The sequence below is a fragment of the Nannobrachium achirus genome (assembly GCF_963921795.1).
Source record: "Nannobrachium achirus genome assembly, chromosome: 3".
NCBI classification, from domain to species: Eukaryota; Metazoa; Chordata; class Actinopteri; order Myctophiformes; family Myctophidae; genus Nannobrachium; species Nannobrachium achirus.
The window spans coordinates 48151770-48174917 of NC_137812.1; the positions used below are offsets into that span (position 1 = coordinate 48151770).

At 46.8% G+C, this 23148-nt stretch overlaps 1 protein-coding gene across 2 annotated transcripts in view; it reads left to right on the forward strand.

The window, feature by feature from the left end:
- LOC308281284 (protein kinase C alpha type-like) overlaps nucleotides 1-23148 on the forward strand; it is a 210052-nt gene that overhangs the window by 174984 nt on the left and 11920 nt on the right. For both annotated transcript variants that reach the window (XM_080721426.1, XM_080721427.1), the window contains 2 exons: nucleotides 1111-1218; nucleotides 16300-16440. In XM_080721426.1, coding sequence (XP_080577552.1) covers nucleotides 1111-1218; nucleotides 16300-16440 — 249 coding nt within the window. The remainder of the gene's footprint in view (nucleotides 1-1110; nucleotides 1219-16299; nucleotides 16441-23148) is intronic.

Below are 23148 nucleotides of genomic sequence, written 5' to 3' on the forward strand. Positions count from 1 at the left end.
GGAGGTTCCAGGCACGATTCCAGCTCTCAGCAATGTGTCGAAGTGTCCCTGAGCAAGATTTCACTTTCCAAGAACAAAATGTAGTTAAACTAATGATCTCGTAATTCTCAGAAGCATTAGTATCATTACTCAGGCTAATGCCTGGGGGCTCTATCCATATGATACTGTATGATATACAGAGACGAGTGTTTGAAAGAGAACAATATGTAGAAAAAGAATGGTTCTCTGATAACATGAGTGAGGTGTCTCACCATACTGGAGAAACACCGCACTCATGTTATCTGTGATCCGCGGTTACTAAGGAAACCAGTTGTTTTGGACAGGTTTGGGTTGGAGGCAGCTGTCCTGCCAAGATGAGTTGAAATTCAGCATCACCACAAGTGTGAACTATAGATTTTTTCTGAAATTGGAGAGCAGTAATACTTTAAGAAGTACATGCGCACTCACTCACCACATGTTTAGATTTTAGAGTTCATTTCAGTTCTGTCATCCAGGCACGATGACATGTTTCACGCGTTGACACACACACACACACACACACACACACACACACACACACACACACACACGCACACGCACACATGCACACACACACACATACACACACACTTCCTCCAGTGTAGTAAATCAGAGAAAAGAGGGCTCAAGACAGATGACCTATTTCTAAGCCGGGGCTGATGGAGTGGAAATTAAGAATAATACATTTTGCGGACACTGTTGACTTCCTCACGATTACAGTCCATCCACGTACTTACTACTTACTGTAACCATGTTTCTGCTCTCTCTCTTTCTCTCTCTCCCTACCACTTATTTGTCACCCTCTCTTATTTCGTCTTAACTTCTCAGAGAGTATGAAAGGACCCTTTGTGTGTCCACTTTTATATTTTACACTCAATAAAGCAATAAGAGGCTGTGGTTTACCATGGCTTTTACAACGGAATACAGCGGACGCCCGGGGGGATGCGGAGGGCTTCCAACCCTCTTGGCTGTAGTCAGACAGTCAACATTAGATTTCTTTTCGTCCATTTTATGGCAAGCAATACCATATTCCGCATGTCTTCTAATATATAATTATATTATTTTTTCCACTTGTCTTCCCTCCTTCCGTAGCCTCCGTTTGATGGCGAGGATGAAGATGAGTTGTTCCAGTCAATCATGGAGCACAATGTGTCCTACCCCAAGTCCCTGTCCAAAGAAGCGGTTTCCATCTGCAAAGGGGTGAGTAACTGAGTAGGAATCCTTTTTTATAAGAACATCAGTAGTCAACAACAGCTGCTGGTTTGTGTTTATTGCTTTGTGTTTATTAACACTTTGACCGCCACGGAGGTCATATGACGTCAAGCTTTTACACCCCCCGCGCTGCCACCGGCGTCATATGACGCCGGAATGTCTTTTTTTTAATTAACACAAGATTAGGAGCATATGTATCACTGACGCTTGGATTCAGCCGTCCTGGGCCCTGGAATGACTAAAATCACCATGGTTACCATTGTGTGGCCAATCAGCTTGTGTTACCTTGTGTTACCATGGTGATTTGGTACATGACCGTCCTCCCCAGGCCTGGGATTGCTGGATGGACGGCAACTTTGGCAAGAAGCTGCAGCCATGTGTTTGGGGGGGGGTTTAGTTTAGTGCTTTACTATACTACTGAGGACTACTTCTACAGCCGTTATGTGATCTGAAAAGTTTTACTGGATCGTCATGGTTCATCGACCAGGCCACCAGGGACCACCGAGCCGCGGCGTCGCAGCGAAAAGAAGCAGCAGCCATGTGTTTGGGGGGGGGGGTTTAGTTTAGTGCTTTACTATACTACTGAGGACTACTTCTACGTTACATGTGATCTGAAAAGTTTTACTGGATCGTCATGGTTCATCGACCAGGCCACCAGGGACCACCGAGCCGCGGCGTCGCAGCGAAAAGAACTGCTATATAAAGTAAGTGGTTGTTGCTAGATTGATTGATTGATACATACAGTGGTGTATTGGCGTGTTTGGGGGGTCGCGACGTCGCTCCGATAGCAAGCATGAGATGAGAGATGATTATGCTCATCTCGGATCACAACAGGTGGTCCGCGCGCGGACCACCGATCGAGCAGGGCGTTTAGCTCAGCGGCGTCAGTTCAGAAAAAGCTAAGTTATGGCAACTTGACTGGTGTCTTTCACGCGCGCGAGGCTCGCGTGCAAGACACCAGTCATGTTACATACCTTTACAACAGGCACGATTACAGTACATTTTATTATATTCCCCCTGTAGCCAAGGTATGGCAGCTGCCATAGCTTGCCATACCCAATTGACGCCTCTTTAGCTTAGCTTGGTGAGAAAGGAGGACAGATGCTCCATTTAGTGCAAAACAAACACATCCCAGCAAAACACAAGTGTTTCGAACGAAACACCTGTTTATTTAGGTCTGGAAGGAGGTACTCCCTCCTTTGGGTGGCGCTATTGCGTCAGCCTCACAACAGAACGTACTCACGTTAACTCCCGCAGGGCGATCCCTGATTGGCCGGAGGGCTTGTCACTCAAGTTTTACGGTACTGGGTCAGTCCCCCATAAAACCTGTGGCATCCCACAATACTGTCTCTTGAAAGCATCTGCTCCGAAAAATCGAACAGAGGGCAGAGACTCGGAGGGAGTACCTCCTTCCAGACCTAAATAAACAGGTGTTTCGTTCGAAACACTTGTGTTTATTTTCGGTCTTCCAGTTCGGTACTCCCTCCTTTGGGTACGTCAACTCCCGTAAGCGACGTCGGCCAACGTCTACTCACCATACACATGAACGGCAAAGGAGACGTCTTCCAGACACACCTTCGCCCACAAGGTCCCCCCCTGAGACCACCGGAATCAGTCGGGGGCAGTGAGTAGGAAAGAAAAGGAAGAGGAGCGCGCCAGAAAGCACAAGGGCAGTCCAAGCGCTCCAGACGAGGAGGAAGACACAAGGGTCCTCCTCATTCTGCAGAAGAGTCAGCAGCCACCTGGAGGACTGAATGCGCTAACGAGCGCGGAGCCACGTCCAACTGGTAATGAGCTGCAAAGGTGGACGGCGAAGTCCAGTTCGCCGCCAAACAAACCTCCTGAATGGTGGTCCCTTGCCAGAGACCCCAAGAGGAAGACATCCCCCTAGTGGAATGAGCTGTGAAACCCACAGGTCTAGCCACATTCGCACTATCATACGCCAACCTAATGGCGTCGACAATCCACCCCGAAAGGGTTGCTTTAGCAATCTCCATCTTCGCGGTGGACTTGCCGTGAGGAACAAACAGGCTGCGCGACTTCCTGCGCGCCTGAGTCCTCTCACAATAAATCTTCAGTGCCCTCACAGGGCAAAGAAGATTAAGGCGCCTGTCCTCCTCCGTACCAAAGGGAGGAGGATGAAAGGCCAAAAGCCGCACCGGAACATGCTGCACCACCTTATTCTTCGGAATGAAGTGAAGGTGAGGTTTAAGTAGCACCTGCCGGCCGTCCGGAGAGAACCTCATGCAATCCTCTGACACTGAGAGGGCATGTAGGTCACTAACCCTCTTGGCCGTGGTTAAGGCCAGAAGGAGAGCAGTCTTGTAGCTAAGGAGCTTCAGAGAGATGCTCTCCAGAGGCTCAAACGGGGGTTGCCTCAATCCCCGTAAGACCACCTCCAAGTCCCAGGCGGGGGCCAGGGGTCTCGCCGTCAGGGAGTCCCGCCTAACCGCTGCCATAAACTGTACCACCCACGGGTGTTTGGACAATTGGTCGCCATCAAGGCTCTGGTGACAGGCCCTAATGGCTGCAAGGTAACCTCTCACCGTAGAGGCCTTACAGTTCCTATCCACCCGATCTTGTAGGAACTCCAGAATGATCGGAATTGAGGAGAACACCGGGTTCACCGAAGGGTGTTTAACCCGACACCACTCCTCAAAGGCTTCCAACTTGCCCTGATACACCTTACGTGTAGAAGGAGCCCTGGACCTCTGCATCGTATCAACGACTGAAGGGTTCAGGCCGGCTGCGATCAGCCTTTCCCTCTCACGGGCCAGACCCACAGGTCTAACCTCTGAGGGTCCGGGTGGAAGATCTCGCGATCCGCTTGACTCAGCAGATCCCGTATCTGGGGCAATTGCCAAGGATCCCTGTACAGGAGCGGAGCTATCAGTGAGCTCCAAGTCCCCGTCCTCGGTGCTATTAGAAGCAGTTCGTGACCGTAACGACGAACCCTCTCGAGGGTCGGAGTAATGAGGTCCATCGGTGGGAAGGCGTACAGCAGGCCCTGGGGCCAATCGTGCGCCATAGCGTCTATCCCCAAGGGTGCAGGCCCCCTCAGGGAGAAGAACAGTGAGCACTTCGCGTCCTCGCGAGAGGCGAACAAATCCACCACCGGATGACCATACTTGGTCCAGATCTGAAACGCTACCGACTGGTTCAGGGACCAGTCCTCGTCGCGAACCCTCCTCCTGGACAGCAGGTCCGCCCCGCTGTTCAGAAGACCAGGGACGTAGGAGGCCTTGACCGACTGTAGGTGCACCGAGCACCAAAGGGCCACTTTGCGAGCCAGCACGTCCAGGGCTCGCCGCCGCCCCCCCTGTTTGTTCACATAACACATTGTTACGGTATTGTCCGTCCTGATGAGGACGTGACAGTTCCGAATGAAGGGCTCGAACTCCTGGAGCGCCAGGAACACCGCCATCAATTCCAAGTAATTGATGTGCTTGTTCATTAAGTCGGGGCCCCAAGGTCCCCTCGCCGTACGTCCTTCCAGGGTTGCACCCCAACCCGAAAGACTGGCGTCCGTGGTGACTACCTTCCTGTGAATCACCGCCCCTAGCCTGGCGCCGCTTCGAAGGAAGCCGGGAACCAGCCAAGGGCTCAGGGCCGTCCGTGCTCGCTCGGAGACCCGGACCAGAGTGCCGCCCTGGCAAGAGGGGATGTTCAAAGAGAGCATCCATTTCTGGAAAGGCCTCAAGTGAAACCTTCCCAGACTCACAAGATCCACGGCCGAAGCCATCAGGCCCGCGAGCCGCTGCACCAACTTGAAGGAGACCTCCTCCTCGGAAAGGAAGGTGCTGGCATGGGACAAGAACTTGTCCACCCTCTGCTGAGAGAGGCGGGCGACCATCTCCCGGGAGTCCCACTCTGCACCCAGGAAGGTGGTCCGCTGAGATGGGTTCAGCACACTTTTTTCGTAATTGACTGCGAACCCCAAGGACTCGAGGTGCGCTATCACCACCCGGGTGTGTAGCGCCACCTCCTGGCTCGAACTTGCGCTTATTAGCCAATCGTCGATGTAGTTTGAGATCCTTATCCCCTGCCGCCTGAGAGGTTCTATAGCTGCCTTCGTAACCATCACGAAAACGCGTGGACTGAGAGACAGGCCAAAGGGGAGGACTGCGTACTCGTAGACCCTCCCCTGGAAAGCGAACCTCAGAAACTTCCTGTGAGGAGGATAGATCGACACGTGCGTGTAAGCATCCTTCAGATCTATTGAGGTGAACCAATCGTTCTCTCTCACGGTTCGAAGCAGGCTGGCAACGGTCAACATCCTGAACTTGAAGGTCATCAAGTACTGGTTGAGACCGCGGAGGTCCAATATGGGCCGCAGCCCTCCCGTCTTCTTGGGAACCAGGAAGTAGTTGGAGTAGAACCCTAAATGGAGCTGACTCCACGGGACCTCCCGTACAGACCCCTTCAAGAGAAGGGCCTGTATCTCTTCCTCCAGAATGCGGGCGTTCTCGCCCTCGGCCCTGGTGAAGCTCACCGTGGGGGAAAGCGGGGGCGACATCTTGAACTGTATTCTGTAGCCCCTTGTAATAGTGCGATAAATCCAATGGTTTGGATTGCACCTCCTCCACTGATCTGCACAAGGTGCCAGCGGAGCGTAAAGATGTGTTGGCAGCACCTGCCGAGCTATCGGCCGCGACACTGTAGGCCGTCCGCTGTGGCCAGAAGAAGCTGCCGCCGGCCTGGCCGCGTGGTGCACCGCAGGCAAAGCAGGAATCCACCTGTGATCCACTTTCTTTACCTTTGCCCGACTCGGGCCTACAGAAAGCGTTTCCACCACCTGAGGGGAAGCGCGCTTTACCCTTAGCCTTCCTGGAAAGGTCCCGGAAGGACTCATGGTTTTTAGCATTAGCAGGTTGTCCCTGGGCTGCCGCAGTGGGCAGTTTACCAAAACCTTGTGAGGAGTGGAATGTGAGCTGGGTGTGAGTGGCTCTTGCAGAAAAGGAACTGGAGCCTGAATAGGCAGAGAAACCAAACCCTTGTACAGACTGTGTGAGTGCGGAACTAGCTGAGGCAGCGAAGGTGCCTGAGGAGGCTGAGCACATACAACTTTCTTTGCAACAGAAGATGCACAGGGAAGAAAGACACAGTTTGTATCGAACACACAATTCTTTACTGGTATTTTCGATTGGCAAGGCACGAAATTTACAGCATTGAGAATTTTTGCAGCACACAACACGGGCGGGTTCACAACACAAACACACTGCACACAAGAACCCGCCCTTAAGTGAGGGGCAAGAGGCCCCTGGGGAGGCCGTGCCTCCCTGGGCACACTGTCATTTACGCTGCTGCCTTCCGCGTCCCTTCGCGGAGCGGGGCTGGGAACGCTGCTGATGACGGTCTTCCTTGGGCCTGGAAGGAGGAGGGGGCCCATAGGTCCGGGCTCGAGACCCCCCTCTGGAGGAAGACCTGGAGCTTGATCCCGAAGCCCTGTCCCTGTAGTCGTTCCTCTGGACGACCTTCACCATAGAACGCGGGGTACGCTGCCTGGTGGTCGACCGCCGAGACGACTGGGCAGCAGGTGTCGGAGGTACAGTCTCGACCACCAACTCCCTGGTCTCCCTCCTGGCAGCCGCCCGCGCCTGGAAGAGAGCGAGCCCGCCCGCCATGATCTCCGTTCCCGAAGAGGGCAGGTTGCGGAGCTCTTTTTTGTCCGCTTCATCCTTCTTCCAGTCAATGGGCTCCAGCCAGCGGGTGGACTCCATCTGCATACACTGGTCCATGGAACGCCCCACCCAAGCCATGGCATGGAAATTGAGCTCAATCATGAGGTCCAGTGAGGCCTTGATCTCAGCCGCCACATCGAGGGGAGGGTCAGAGGCCGGTGGGTTCTGGAGGAGCTTCACATAGGCCGCCAACAGGCCCGCGGCATTGAGAGCCCTCACAGCATGTCCATCAGCTCTGTAAGCCTCCTGGGTGGCCTTGGACATGAACCTTTCCCACTTGTCCTCTAGAAGCGGGTGGACACCCGACAGTGAGTAGGGACTCGGCTCACCAGGCTTATCATGGAGGAACCGGGCCTGGAGCATGGAGGCCAAGGCAGGGCTGATGTGCGGGCATCTAGGAACGCCCATCTCCTGCGCCCCCTCGAACTCCGTGGGGAAGTCCAGTTTTTCCGGATCCTTGTGAGTGGCCCAAGTCTCCTGGAAAACCTGCTGTAGGCCAGTGATGGCCGGCAGGCAAGCCATGACAGGCGGCAGGGGTGGAGCACGGTCCACACCCAGCCGCGGTTGGCAAGAAGTTGCAGGCTGCTGCCGTACAGGGACGGTGAGGTTCTGCAAACGAGCGGCCCTCTCCAGGACAGACCAGGGGTCCATGGGAAGGGGAGGGCTGGCGCCAGCGGCGCCACTTGAAGCTGCTACGGTGCCGGAAGGAGGGAGCTGAGACGCGGACAGGGCCGCCGCCTGTGTCAGACTCGAACTGCCGGCAGCAGAGGGGGCCTGTGACCCCGGCAAGGCGGAGGGAACAGGCTCGGTGCCACCAGGAGCTGGGGAAGCAGCAATGCCTGCTTGAGTCCCAGCCTGAGCGGTGGTAGGGGAAACAGAAGCTGCTTGGCTCGGGGCGGCAGCGAGGCCTGCCGGAACCCTGGCCCTAGCAGAGATGGAGAGAGGCGAGTCATTAACATCAGGGTGGAGATGGATCACAGGGGACCCTTCTTCCATCAGGACTACGACCTCATCAGGCTGCTGGGTGGGGGAAAAGTCCCCCTCTTCCCCAAAAGCCTCTTCCTCGCTGTCGTGACGGTCGAGGGCAGAGAAGGAGAATTCAGATGAAAAGCTGTCAGCCCTGGAGTGGGCTGGAGAAGCACCACCATCGGCTGGAGGAGCAGTGCCGTCAGCCGGAGCGCCGCCGTCTGGAGAAGCGCCCTCATCGGCCGGAACGGAGGCGCCGCCGCCGCCGCCTGGAGGAGCGCTGTACCGGCCTACAGGGAGGCCCGGGGACACAGCAGAGGCGAGGCCGGAGAGAAGGGAGATCGTGTCCAGGCGGAGCCGACGCGCACCTAGAGGTAGGTCACGACACTCCAAACACACAGGAGGATCTTCCTCTAAGGCATCCAAGGCGTGACGCCAGCCCATGCAGGCGATGCACGCACCATGGAGATCGTCCGGGGCTACCAGCAACCTACAGGCCAGGTTGGCACAACGGCCATAGGAGCGTGAGGACGTCATGTCCACACAAAAAACTTTAGCATCGATAGAAGATTCGAGAGTCTAAAGCAGAAAAGCGTGTATTAGCGTGAGCACAGGCAAGGCCAGTAGCAAACAGCAAACGCCAACAATAACAAAGCTAGCAGAATACAACGAAGCCGGTAGCTAGGAGCTAACGCTAGGCTATCGTGAAGCTAACAACAAGGAAAAAACAGCTGAGCGCTGCGTTAGCACAAACAACGAAGCCGGTAGCTTAAGAGCTAACACTAGGCTATCGTGAAGCTAACAACAAGGAACAAACAGCTGAGCGCTGCGTTAGCAACAACAACGAAGCCGGTAGCTAAGAGCTAACACTAGGCAAAGTAACGTGAAGCTAACAACAAAGGTAAACAGCGGTGCTGTGAAACTTTACGTTGAACATTTGAAGAGAAGAATAGTCCCGAGACCGGTGGACTGGTCCTAAGCTGTCGCTCTCGGTTATCCTCGAGACGATTATATCTTCTAGAATAGGTTGAAATATACTTACAAATAACGTAGGTCAGGAGCTGTGAGATTCCGTTCGCGCTGTACCATTTGAGGAGCAGATAGCGAAAAGAGACAGTATTGTGGGATGCCACAGGTTTTATGGGGGACTGACCCAGTACCGTAAAACTTGAGTGACAAGCCCTCCGGCCAATCAGGGATCGCCCTGCGGGAGTTAACGTGAGTACGTTCTGTTGTGAGGCTGACGCAATAGCGCCACCCAAAGGAGGGAGTACCGAACTGGAAGACCGAAAATAAACAACCACTATAAGTCACTCGCAAACGTCGCAGTCTGACCAATCCAGCGAGATGGATTGGTCAGACCTTGTACCAGTTCACTGGTACAAGGTCTACTAAAAGGAGATCATGAGATCCATGAAAAGACTAGGCTTATTTCCATAGTAAACCATTGCAGTATCTCATATAACATTGAATGACAGACGGATAGAACACAGTACTATGCAGTAGATATAGTCAGGAAAAAAGGGGGAAATAAAAAACAGTATAAAAACATACAGTAGGTAAATACAAAGAAGGGATTGATTGATTGATTGAAGACTTTATTAGAAGTTTGCATAGGAAAAGGTACAGTTTCATGACGGTACAGTTCACTGGTACAAGGTCTACTAAAAGGAGAGCCATGAAAATACTAAGCTCATAGTGCCTTGCTGGGCTATGAGCTTGTAGATCGGCTATTAGGCATCATATGTAAATGGCAGATCTACAAGCTCATAGCGCGGTGCCGGGCTATGAGCTTGTAGATCTGCTATTTTGGAAATATATGTACCTGTGTATATAAAATGTATAGCAAATAATTATATATACCTTATGGTAATTATGTTTTTTTTTTTTTCATAATTACTCTTACTTGCAGTTGCCTGGTCTGGATTCTAACATGGTGAAGTTTGTCGCAGTTGGCTTGACTTTGTCAATACAAACATTTCCATATGAATGTACATCAATTTTTATTTAATTTTATGTATTATGACTTTGAATTGCTCAGGGTAGTTTGACCGTTTTAGTTTGAAGTGACTAAAATGATGATTGCAATGGAACACATCTACAACTATACTGAAGTGAAACAGCAATGTAAAGTTTTTTTTTGTTATCTTTATCAGAGTTTTTATCTTTATTTTTGAGATGTCTGATGTCTAACTGAAGGCTTGAATAAAAAATCCCAGGTCAAAACACAGTGGATTCTACTCTGTCTCTCCTTCATCCTGGGAAGATGAAAAAAGAGCCTCTGTCAGTCTCCTGGCTTCTTCCACTTTCCTGCCTTATAACTAGACCACGGTACAACTTTTTTTAACTTTTTTTTTTACATTATTATGGCCTGCACCCTGTTCTTCATTTAGAGGTACTGTGTGTTCTTGTACCATTTACCAATTTGTTTCTAGGGCTTCTGAAAGTTTTTTTCCTTTGACCTCAATTATCTCAGAAAGTAAATTTCTGATGCTCCTTTTTCATCTGTACAGCTTTCGCTCTCCCTCAGGTTTCTCCACAGCAGAACACCACAGCAGGACGAAATTTTTATGGTGAAAGCTAAGGTTCCGACTCTATATTCTCTGAAATTTTTGTCAATTTTCGTACATCCTACCATTTTCAATTTATTCCGTCAAAAATGAATGGCCGTCTATGGTGGCAAGGGTTTTACCCTTAAAACCCTTAACATTGTGGCAGTCAAAGTGTTAATGGGGGTGAATGTACTGCAATTAAAACATTTTATGTAATGGAAAAATCTAATGTATTTTATTTGAAAGTGAAATTTCCCTTTAATTGATCTATTTACAAGAGTTCTCAACGGGCCTGAAAATTAAGGACTGGCCCTAACTGGGTCCTAACTCAACTGGGCCGGCCCAAAGCCCTACCCGGCCCGATTAGTTAGCATACATTTTAGGCCCTACCCGGCCCGAAAACATCGGGTCGCGTATGGTCGGGTTTGGAAAGAATTTAGTAATAAAATAATAACGATAAAAAAATATATTTTTTCATTGAGCCCGAGGCCCTACCCGGCCCGACTAATTAGCATACATTTTAGGCCCTACCCTACCATAAATGTCGGTTCGGGTATGGTCGGGTTCGGGCAGAATTTGACTCTACTATTAACTATAAAACCTGACAAAACATTTTTATAAGAGCAAGTAGTTTTGTTCTAAGATGATGGATATCTAAAGTTAATACCTTGTTGGTTCTTTAAGCAGAGAAGAAGTAACTATAAGGACCTAGTGATGTGTACTCTTTGTACTTTTACACACTATCAGAGCAGAAATCAACTCAAACTGAAAATGGAAAGTAAATGTATTCAGGGAATGGAAAGCTGTATTTCTTTACAGCAATATACAGTCCTTCAAGTTTTCAGAAATTCAGCATCCGAGTGCCGCGCTGCAAGCTTGTAGATCTGCTATTTTTGAAAAATCGTGAAAATTGGAATTTTGATCCGATTCTATAAGTGTCTTTTGAATCCTTCTAAGATTTTTGGAAAAAAAAATATGTTTCTATGTCGGCAATCTGGCCAGCCATAGTCAAAGAAAAGGTCCTTTTCACTTGACTGGAGCTCAGTTAGTCTGTTCTTGAGAGACTACTATGTCAGTGTTCTCAAACCTTTTTGGACCCCCAAAATGATATGTATTTGGCCACGGACCCGCATCTCAAACTATTTTGTTCCAGGGACCACCCAGAAGCAAAATTTGAGTTATAACAATCGCTTTGAAAATACATATATTCAAAGATTTGCACACATTTTCATGACTTTTTAAAAAATAGCAGATCTACAAACTCGCAGCGCGGCACTCGGTGCCGCGATGTGGGCTTGTATATCTGCTATTTTTCACTGGTTAAAGCAGTCAATAATTCTAGGCCTAAACATTTAGACAGTACATTGTAACATCCTCCTGAGATCAGTGAAATGAATGTTTTAGGTGAAGGACAAGCTTTATGACAAGCTTTATGAAGTCAGGTAATGCCACCGAAGGGCCCCTTTATACTGTACAATGCCTGTCTGAGAAATCAAATGTTTCTCATGCCTTCACTCCCCGCTGGCTGGCTGGCTGGCTGTCTCTTTCCCATATTTATCATTATAAATCTCTCTTAGGTAGACGGAAACAATTAGACAACACAACTATACTATTGTATTTTTCCATCAGAATAGTTTAAGCATCCCTGAATGGAATCTTTTGACTTTTCATTATATTGTACGTTGCTGAATATAATCTTTGACACACCATAATGTAGCTCTTATCTTATCTCATCTCTGTCACAAAAGTATTCCGAAATCGAGCAACTGATAAATATCGGTATTCTAGAATAGAAAAGACATGACAGCAAAGAAGGTGGCTACTGTATATCATCACAGCTAGGCAGAAGGCAGAACCAGAGATCACTGTATCTTTTTGTGTGTGCGTGTGCATGTGCGTGTGCACGCGCACTGAAAGTCCACTCCCCCACTATGCTGGCACTCTGAATGTGATATTTCACATAATTGGACCAGGCTAGACTCTCCTCCATTCAGTTCAATACCCCCAGCTGTACTCCCAATCAATCACCCACCCACTTTTTCTGTTTTGGATGTCCACAGGTTTGGTCTACAGAGACACAAACAAACATACTGGTACACTGGAAGAGTGGGCGATTTGATTACAAGCTACCAGCATCCAGAACACTAAATTAAAAATGAACAGATTGATTGACATCCTGGTACACTACACCAATAGCCAGTCATCCATGACATTTCTACAGTTTTCTGTTTGCACTCTAATCCTTTGACACCAGTCCTGTGAAGAGGAAGATGTGTAAAAGCAGACAGAAATGTACTTTCCTTTCCACCCCAAACTGTATCTGCGGCTGGATTCACACCTGATTTCAAACTGTCAGCCGTGTGTGTGTGTGTGTGTGTGTGTGTGTGTGTGTGTGTGTGTGTGTGTGTGTGTGTGTGTGTGTGTGTGTGTGTGTGTGTGTGTGTGTGTGTGTGTGTGTGTGTGTGTGTGTGTGTGTGTGTGTGTGTGTGTGTGTGTGCACGCGCGCGCGTGCGTGCGTGCCCGTCTTATGTCCTGTGCACACTGCGTGGTCTTCTGTGACACCAGTTGTCAGGTTCTTTAACAATGCCCCTACATGACAGTGATTGGAGGTGGTCTCCCTACTAGTTGGGTAAGACACCTACTGGTTGTACTTGCCAGGATGCCGGAACGGCCGAAGGAAGGTGGAGGATTATATAGAGTACTCACTCATGCAAGTCTGTCGGCACCGTTGGACCGAACTGCGTGAAACTGTGCACGCACATTCCCTGTAGGCCAAGGAAGAACCTGCGCTCCAGATTTTTCAAATCGGCCTCATGGTGGTGCTATAACGGGCCAATTCACGTTCTTAGCCTATAACCTTTGAACCATAAGGTGTACAATCAAAGTAAATGTTCCTCTCGATTCCTTGGATCATGACAAGACGAGTTTATGCAATAAACCAGTGGTCCTCAACCTTTTCAGGCCGTGACCCCCAAAATAATCATATTTTAACTGGGGACCCCCGCACAAGCACTTGGAATTGTAGGAGTTGGCATTACATTTGGTTTGACTCGTTGCGAGGCGTTGTGAGCATGTAGATCGTCTGTTTTCACAATTTCAGCCTCTAATATTTGACAATTTGACCAATGTTTGACCAGAGGTACTAAAAAGGTCTTTAAAGTATTTAATTGTCACTTTAAATATGTGCAGATACCCTCTATACACTTCAACTTTATGTTGGTTTGTTTACTGTTGAGTGAGAAAACAATGTTAACATTTAGCTTAACATCTGGGGACCCCCCAAAATAATTTGGGGACCCCTCTGGGCGTCCCGACCCACAGGTTGAGAACCACTGCAATAAACAACCATATTGTTATTATCAGGTGTCTGCAGAGTTATAACTCATCTCTACACTATAGTTAATGTGGCTTAAATAATAACACGGCTTCCAAGAGCCCCGGTAATGCACTATGACCAGTACAACTGTGCATGTGGAGTTCTAAATGCCTTGTGCCTTCATTTCAACAACTGTCAGAGCAACACTGGATGACAGGTGTTGTTTCTGGTCATTAGTGCGTTGCCAGCACTCCTCTCCCTGTGCTGCTGCTGCAATCTAGTGAAGAAAAATTGTGCGTGCGTGCGTGCGTGCGTGCGTGCGTGCGTGCGTGCGTGCGTGCGTGTCCGTCTTATGTCCTGTGCACACTGCGTGGTCTTCTGTGACACCAGTTGTCAGGTTCTTTAACAATGCCCCTACATGACAGTGATTGGAGGTGGTCTCCCTACTAGTTGGGTAAGACACCTACTGGTTGTACTTGCCAGGATGCCGGAACGGCCGAAGGAAGGTGGAGGATTATATAGAGTACTCACTCATGCAAGTCTGTCGGCACCGTTGGACCGAACTGCGTGAAACTGTGCACGCACATTCCCTGTAGGCCAAGGAAGAACCTGCGCTCCAGATTTTTCAAATCGGCCTCATGGTGGTGCTATAACGGGCCAATTCACGTTCTTAGCCTATAACCTTTGAACCATAAGGTGTACAATCAAAGTAAATGTTCCTCTCGATTCCTTGGATCATGACAAGACGAGTTTATGCAATAAACCAGTGGTCCTCAACCTTTTCAGGCCGTGACCCCCAAAATAATCATATTTTAACTGGGGACCCCCGCACAAGCACTTGGAATTGTAGGAGTTGGCATTACATTTGGTTTGACTCGTTGCGAGGCGTTGTGAGCATGTAGATCGGCTGTTTTCACAATTTCAGCCTCTAATATTTGACAATTTGACCAATGTTTGACCAGAGGTACTAAAAAGGTCTTTAAAGTATTTAATTGTCACTTTAAATATGTGCAGATACCCTCTATACACTTCAACTTTATGTTGGTTTGTTTACTGTTGAGTGAGAAAACAATGTTAACATTTAGCTTAACATCTGGGGACCCCCCAAAATAATTTGGGGACCCCTCTGGGCGTCCCGACCCACAGGTTGAGAACCACTGCAATAAACAACCATATTGTTATTATCAGGTGTCTGCAGAGTTATAACTCATCTCTACACTATAGTTAATGTGGCTTAAATAATAACACGGCTTCCAAGAGCCCCGGTAATGCACTATGACCAGTACAACTGTGCATGTGGAGTTCTAAATGCCTTGTGCCTTCATTTCAACAACTGTCAGAGCAACACTGGATGACAGGTGTTGTTTCTGGTCATTAGTGCGTTGCCAGCACTCCTCTCCCTGTGCTGCTGCTGCAATCTAGTGAAGAAAAATTGTGCGTGTGTGTGTGTGTGTGTGTGTGTGCGTGTGCGCGTGCGTGCGTGCGTGCGTGTGTGTGTGTTTTACAGCAGAATGTCCTTTCTCTCTCTGTCTCTCGTTCACACGCACATCTTGTGCAATGTCATATTATGGAGAAAAAAAACTTCAATGAGGGTTATAGCTAAATTAGGATAACTGAGGCCTAAAAGTTTTTGTCAACTGCCTTATGAATTACGGCCCACTCTCCTCCATAGAACTGTAACATGCCCCATTGCTAAGTGTGCACTTTCTTAATAGCCATCAGTTTAATGAAATTTCCCTTTAATTGATCTATTTACAAGAGTTCTCAACGGGCCTGAAAATTAAGGACTGGCCCTAACTGGGTCCTAACTCAACTGGGCCGGCCCAAAGCCCTACCCGGCCCGATTAGTTAGCATACATTTTAGGCCCTACCCGGCTACCCTTTCAATATACAGAACAATTCCTTGGCTACATTAGGTCCTGGTGTACTGTATGTCTGCCATAGCACATACAGAATGCTGGACATGAATAAGTCATGTTACCCTTGGTACGTTAATACATACTGTAGTCTAATAACTCTCACTCTCATAACTCCTTCATTCCCAGTCAGGACAAATTGTGCATGAGCATGCATGCAAATCACTCATATCACATAAAGGGCAGAACCTGCTAATGTTACACTACCCCGCACAGCAACAATCACTGACCGTGATTATGATCTATGAGAGGCAAAACTTTCAAATCATGTTGGCATAATGTCTGATTACTTTTTGTCAGCACCATCTGTTTTCTCCCACTCCGTCTGAGAGGGGATTTATTATTTGTTCAAGTTTAACGATATCACTAGAAGCTAGTGGTTATATTTCACACTGCCCAAGACAAACAAACAACAAAGTACAAACCATGCCCTCACAGTCACTGCATCTGCCACACGATTTGAAGTGGCACTGTGATTGCAAAGAGGTGAGAATGAATGAAAGCGGGTGGGAGGTGGAGAGTTAAAATGTGATTGTTTTGAGGATCACGGCCTGAAAAGGTTGAGAACCACTGCATTAAGCCGGCCCTGGGTTCATGAGTGTGTTCTAACTGTGGCGTCTGTGGTTCCCTTTGACCAGCTGATGACCAAACACCCGTCAAAGCGTCTAGGCTGTGGCTTTGATGGGGACCGTGACATCAAGACGCACGCCTTCTTCAGACGCATCGACTGGGAGCGCCTCGAGAGCCGCGACATACAGCCTCCGTTCAAGCCCAAAGTGGTGAGTCCTGCACAGTACACTCCAGTGTTCATTTAAAGACCACGGCCAAAGTGGTGAGTCCTGCACAGTACACTCCACAGTGTTCATTTAAAGACCACGTGAAATGGTGTTTTTGAGAGTATTTAATTTCTGTATGGTGTAGGCCTGTCCCTGACTAAGGATTTCTATATGTAACGGAGGTGATCCGAACCTCCCCACCCGGCTTCGAACCCGGGTCTCCCGCGTGAAAGTCCAATATCTTAACCATCACTCCAAAGGGATATCCCTATGGAATGAGAGCAGATACTAGACTTTTGTTTTGAGGCTTCAGGCTGGGGCTGCGACTCTCTCCGCCACATATAGTCGAATCTGATTGGTCAAATGTTGCCAGGTAACATTCGACTGGTGGTCCAATAATGCAAAAACATTTTAGTTTTTTATTTTGCATGTTTCGACTGAGAATGGCAGTCGACTCAGTTTGATTCGACTGCCAATCTCTCAGTCAAATCATGCAAAATAAAATTTTATGCAATAGAGGATCATTCCATTTGGGCTGTAGGGGTGCTCACTGCTTACTGTCTGATTTAACATACACTTGCTTGGTTTCTCCCAATAAGTATTTTTATATTCTGTTATTGCTATTTTTCCTGAAGTAAAGAATCTCAGTAGCCTACTTCTTCCACCATTGGTTAGAAGGACTGACCCGCCTGGATGTCATGTCGGTCAACACAGTAAGAAAAATAAAATCAGGCAAGATGGTGCTGAATTACAGTATGTTTCTGTTACTGCAGTGCCTGGTTCTCGTCTTAAATGTTTTGAGAAACATTATTGTAAAACCTATTATTGCAAACCTAAAAAAGAGATTATTGTAACAAACACTATGTAGTTGCTACAGAACATATGGTACAGTACATGCATGACCACATTAACCGGCATGAGCGGTGAGCATACAATCACAGAATTTGTTAATGCACTCATGCACAAACATGAGTACAAAAAAAAAAACATACAATACAGTGTATGTTTGCATATACTTAAACAAGAGCAGATGTTCTAATTAGCCAAGAGGCAAAGAAGGCATCTTTTGTTCCCACAGTGCTGCATACAGTAGTACAGTAGCTTGCTTTCTTACTATATATTTTGAACCACAATGTTGTTTTATGTTCTTCTGTGTTTATCGCTTCCTTAGGGAGTGTGTGTGTGCTTTTCTGTATGTTTACCAGCTTTTACCTAAGCATTTCAATCACTTTTGTCAGAACGCACACATAATGTGCAGGTAGAATGTAACTTGCACTGTGTTTGCTGCAATGGAATAGATTTTTTGAGTTCAGAGAGAGAGAGAGAAAACCAGGTGCTCATCGGAGAATAAGAATAGTAAAAGCGAGTCTAATATGGTGCTCTTGGATCGACGGGATCAAGTCATCTAAAAGAAAAAAGTGATCAAGGCACTCAAAAGTTTAAAAAGGGAGGAACAATACTTTATTTCATTTGTCTAGAACGGCGACATGTTTCGACCAGAAACTGGTCACCATCAGGGCATGTACTGAAGAGATACAAGCAAACACACTCAATATATAAACTGGGACTGGGCAATCAACAAGTGTCATTTGACACTTGTTGATTTTGAGTGCCTGGATCACTTTTTTCTTTTAGATTTTTTTTTGAGTTGTTCAGTTGTTCATACCCCATTTGGAAGTATTTACTTTAGTTTGAGTGTGTTCTTTCTAGACATAATACACACAGGCTTTTCTTTTTTCAATCCATGACATTTTACTCTCTCTCACACACACACACACACACACACACACACACACACACACACACACACACACACACACACACACACACACACACACACACACACACACACACACACACACACACAGTCTGTCCATATTAAAGCATTATACAGTAGGGTTGATGTGGCTCAGGTGGTAGTGTGGCCATTTGTGAACCGGAATGCTGCTGGAAGTTTGACCATCAGCTCTCCCTGGCTTTGTCTCAAAGTGTCCTTGAGCAAGACACAGACCCCTAACTTCTCCCGATGAGCAGGTTGGTTGGTGCCTTACATGTGTGAATGTAATGTAATGCACATTGTATATTGCTTTGGCTAAAGGTGCTATAAAGAAATGCAAACCATGTATCATTACACTACCACCACACACGTGTTGTCATATGGTTTCTCTGCTCTCTTCCAAACATGGACATATACCGCACCAAATGGCTTGAAAAACTGAACTGGAAATACTTGTGACAAAGAGCACAGAAATATCACCAGCTCTGGCTCATACTATTTCACAACTAGCTAACCGTAGAATGATGGCGGTTGCAGGAGATAAGTGGCATGGATGGAGGGTAATGGTTAGTGCCGTTGGCCTGTATTGGTACAAGCTATCCCATCTGCTCTCCAGTCCTGTGACCAAGCATGCGGCTGTACTATGTTCCTTTAAGTGTTTCCATCCTTTTATTATCCAGAGCAACTCAAAGTGCCATAAATGATTGTGTAAGTATAATGCTCTAGCTACTTAAGGTAATGAAGCAAAGAGTTCGGTCATTCAATAACGGTCCATTAGAATCAAGGTTAAGGGCCAGGTACGTTAACATGTTCTTCTAATAATTGGCTTTAATGACGAAATACCTTTTAACCTCCAAGAGTGCATGCTGACTTAATGCAGTCGACATAGACACACATTTTCCAGTGTTCACAATATCATACAGTTACAGTACACACAGTTATACTATAATATAAGTTGTTATTGTACGGTATACCCTTTACTTGACCTGCTTTTGTATAGTCAACACGCAGCTCTAGGCTCAAGCTATACGTGTCATGTGCTATATGGGCCATAAGTAATTCCAAAGACAACCTCGATGCATAATTAACGTAAACGTCCATATATTATGAATATCTGCTTCATAAAGCTGCGGTTGGGCTGTCAGCAAAGGAGTGCTTTTGAATTCCCTTGTGTATACATGCACATGTAAACACAGACTCTCTCTCTTTTCTCATTTATCCTCTGTCTATTTCTCTGTCTTTGTTTTCCAACACATTGTGTGAAGACAGAGAAAGGTAAAAACATGAAGTGGGTCACATGTATGTGTGTGTGTGTGTGTGTGTGTGTGTGTGTGTGTGTGTGTGTGTGTGTGTGTGTGCGTGTGCGTGTGCGTGTGTGCGAGTGAGTATGCGTGGGTGTGTGTGTGTGTGTGTTATTGAGTTTAAAAGATATAGTTCTCTTCTGTTTCAACCCCAAGGGCTGCAGTTTTTCTAATAAGGTGAATCCTGGTACAGTGTGACACTGTGACAGTGTCTCCCACTGTCTGTGCAGGATTTGCTGTGTGAGGGGGAGGGAGGCAGGGACAGAAACAAAGGAAGATTTAAAAGAGAGAGACAGAAGAGACACCTGAAAGTAGGCATTCTCGCACGTGTGTGCTTGAGTGCGTGCGTGTGTGTGTGCGCGTGCGTATGTGAAAGAAAAGGGGACAGGTTTTGTGCATGATTGTGTGTACATGTGTGCGTGTGAAATACAGCTGTGGGCTGCCAAGGTTCATCCTGCGCATGTCCAGCCTAATCCGCATGTAACGAGTGGGAGTGAACGAGAAAAAAGAAAAGGACGAGAGAGTTCATTCACTACTCCCTAGTAACATGTTACCCCGTCCCAATATACCACCTCCATCCCCCTACCATGTAATACTGTACTGAGTCTGTCATCATCAAATAGATGTCAGTACATTAACCCCTTTCATGTAATCCCCACACGCACGCACGCACGCACGCACGCGCACACACACACACACACACACACACACACACACACACACACACACACACACACACACACACACACACACACACACACATACACACACCTCTTCTCTCCACCCTCCATCTCGTCCCATTTCCACCTTCCTCCTCTCACCATTCAATCTCACTTCATCCGCGTGTGACGGCTGTGGAATTGCAATCAATACACCTCAGCAGCTCAGAGCTATCGAATGAATGACTTGTGCGTGCTGGACCAGACGGCTTGGAGGACTCCAGCCAGCCCCAAATCCAAAGCGAGGAGCATGAAGGGAGCATCAGTTACAGTTTAAGCTCGCGCTAATGCAGACACTGTTGCGCGTTACCGTACGTATAGGTGTGTGCAGACGTATTGATTTTGTTGCTGCGCTGCCTATATTAACGCAGAAAAAATCTGGTGTCAGCGATCAGAGCATGCATCACGTAATGTCAGGTAATTACATATTACATGACAATAAGTAATGGCAGTAAGAGTATATACTGTAGGACAAGGGTCTTCAACGTTTTCAGGCCAAGGACCCCTTAGCTGAGAGAGACATGAAGCAGGGACCCCCTCTACATATTGTATAAATGTGTGATACAGGTTTTCATAGATTTCATAGATAGATTCATAAACTTGTTTGACAGCATAGTCATCAGTCTGTTAGATTTGTGTTGATGTGTTTTTCTTTCAGACTTTTAACCACTTGAATCGTCTTTCACTCTGTACTTGGGACCTGAGAAAGAAAGGTCTGGCATTATTCGTATCATATATCGTATGAAGATATCCAACAATAATATTTGTAGACTTTCTACTTTTGAATTGAAATGTGTCAATAATCCATTCAAAATACAAAAGCCTTGAATATATTATGTTAAATTCCGATAACAAAACAATGTATATACAGTATTTTCTGGACTATAAGGCGCACCTGACTATAAGGCGCACTGTCAATGAATGGTCTATTTTCAAACTGTTTTCATATATAAGGCGCACCTGACTATAAGGCGCACATAATAGACGCTACCGTTGCGTTATGCATCCAACAGATGGAGCTGTGCTAAAGGGAATGTCAATGTCAATGAATGATCCATATATAAGGCGCACTGGACTATAAGGCGCACTGTAGTTTTTTGAGAAAATTAAAGGCTTTTAAGTGCGCCTTATAGTCCGGAAAATACGGTACTGTACATACAGTATTATAGTGATGGTGAACGAATACAGCTAGTGTAACCAGAGAGAGAGAGCGTCTTGGCATACAAAACTTCTAATGGAGACAGGCTCTCATTTATCATAGTAAGAGTGCCTTTAATATGCTTGAGTGCAGAAGTATGTGTCTACTGTACATATGTGCAGAGAGAGATATATAAACAAAACTAGGTCAAACATCCATAAGAGACACTAAAAGGTTGCGTGGGAGTACACTGTATGTCTAAAGACGTTAATCCTATAGACCGAACTAATAGCGCAAATATTCTTCACCTTGCATTCCCAAAAGGCCCTATTTAATGTATGAAGGCACAAATACATTGGGGCACATTTTCAGTATACCTATTTTCAGTATACCTACTGTACCTATACAACTATGTTAAATATCATATGAAAACTTGTGGCTGGATTGCCATGGAATTATCTGTGATAATCAATTGCACATAAGATATCTCAAAATGTATTGGGCAGATTGCCACGAGGGGACTGCCCATAAGTCCTATATCTCATCCTAAATCCTAAATTGGTTAGGGACCATGACACCTGCCTAACACATTCATTCTGAACCCTAACCATTTGAGTCTTACCATGACCTTTATTGCTTGCGTTGGCCAAAATGTCAACTTTAGACACCTGTGGAAAGAATGCATGCATAGGAGGTGAGGAAAACAGTATTAGTTGAATGCATGGAGAGGACAATACAGTAGGGCGGGATGCAAGCCAACTGAGCATGAATGCAGGTGGGCACAGCAAGGTATAAATACAACCTTTGATTAGCTGGGTTGAAGGAGATGGGAGAGGAGTTGTTATCAAAAGGGAGCAGTTTATATCTGACAGATTGGAGGCGATTACATGATGGAGGAGATTGTTGTCCCATGTGGTCTTCCCTCCTGAACCCTTCACCAACTGCATTTAAATGAGGTGTAATTTGGTGCATTGCTATCTTACACAAAGAGAGAAGTGGCAGTGATTGCCTTTTAGACCAGCTTCAAGTTGGTCTTAGGTTTAGGGGTTAGGGTTAGGGTTTCCCTACTATTTAGAGAGCGCATTATTGGAATTAAAATGCGCCTACATGTACAGGTAGGTGGGTTTACATTTCACGCACACTGATTTCAATCAAAATCCTTCCGATTTCAACACAACACGCGTTCAACAACATAGATGACAGAGACCAAGCATTAGGTTTTAAAAAAAGTTTATGATATGGGTCTTCAAATACCTCTTAAACTCATTTAATGCCAGCCTATCACCACTAGAGGGCGCCCAGTGACCAGAGAATAATAGAGATATGCTGGTAATGCATGCCCAAGCCCTGGAGCCATGACTTGCCAGAACACTTTCCTTTGTGCATGTACAGGAAGAGGATGAAGTTAGCTTGAAGTTAGCTATTGGCTACCAAGCATTTTAGATTTAGATTTTCGTCAACTTAGCCATGATTAAACCTTGCACACCTCATGCATGGGAGAAAATGAGCTCTAAAGATCCTGGATTGCATTGGAGTGGATGGTAAATATCAGCAAATATCGGCAAATTTTTTCATTTTTTTTTTTTTTTATTAAAAAGCCGAACTAGTTCGGGATTGGCACTCTGGGATGCGATAATAAAGCCGAACTAGTTCGGGATAGGCACTCAATGAGTTAAATGTCTTAAATCCATAGCTTTCTGGCTGGCTTTCATTATCTGTCTCTGTTGCTACAGTAATCAATCAAACAATCAATGAATCAATAAACCAACCAACCAA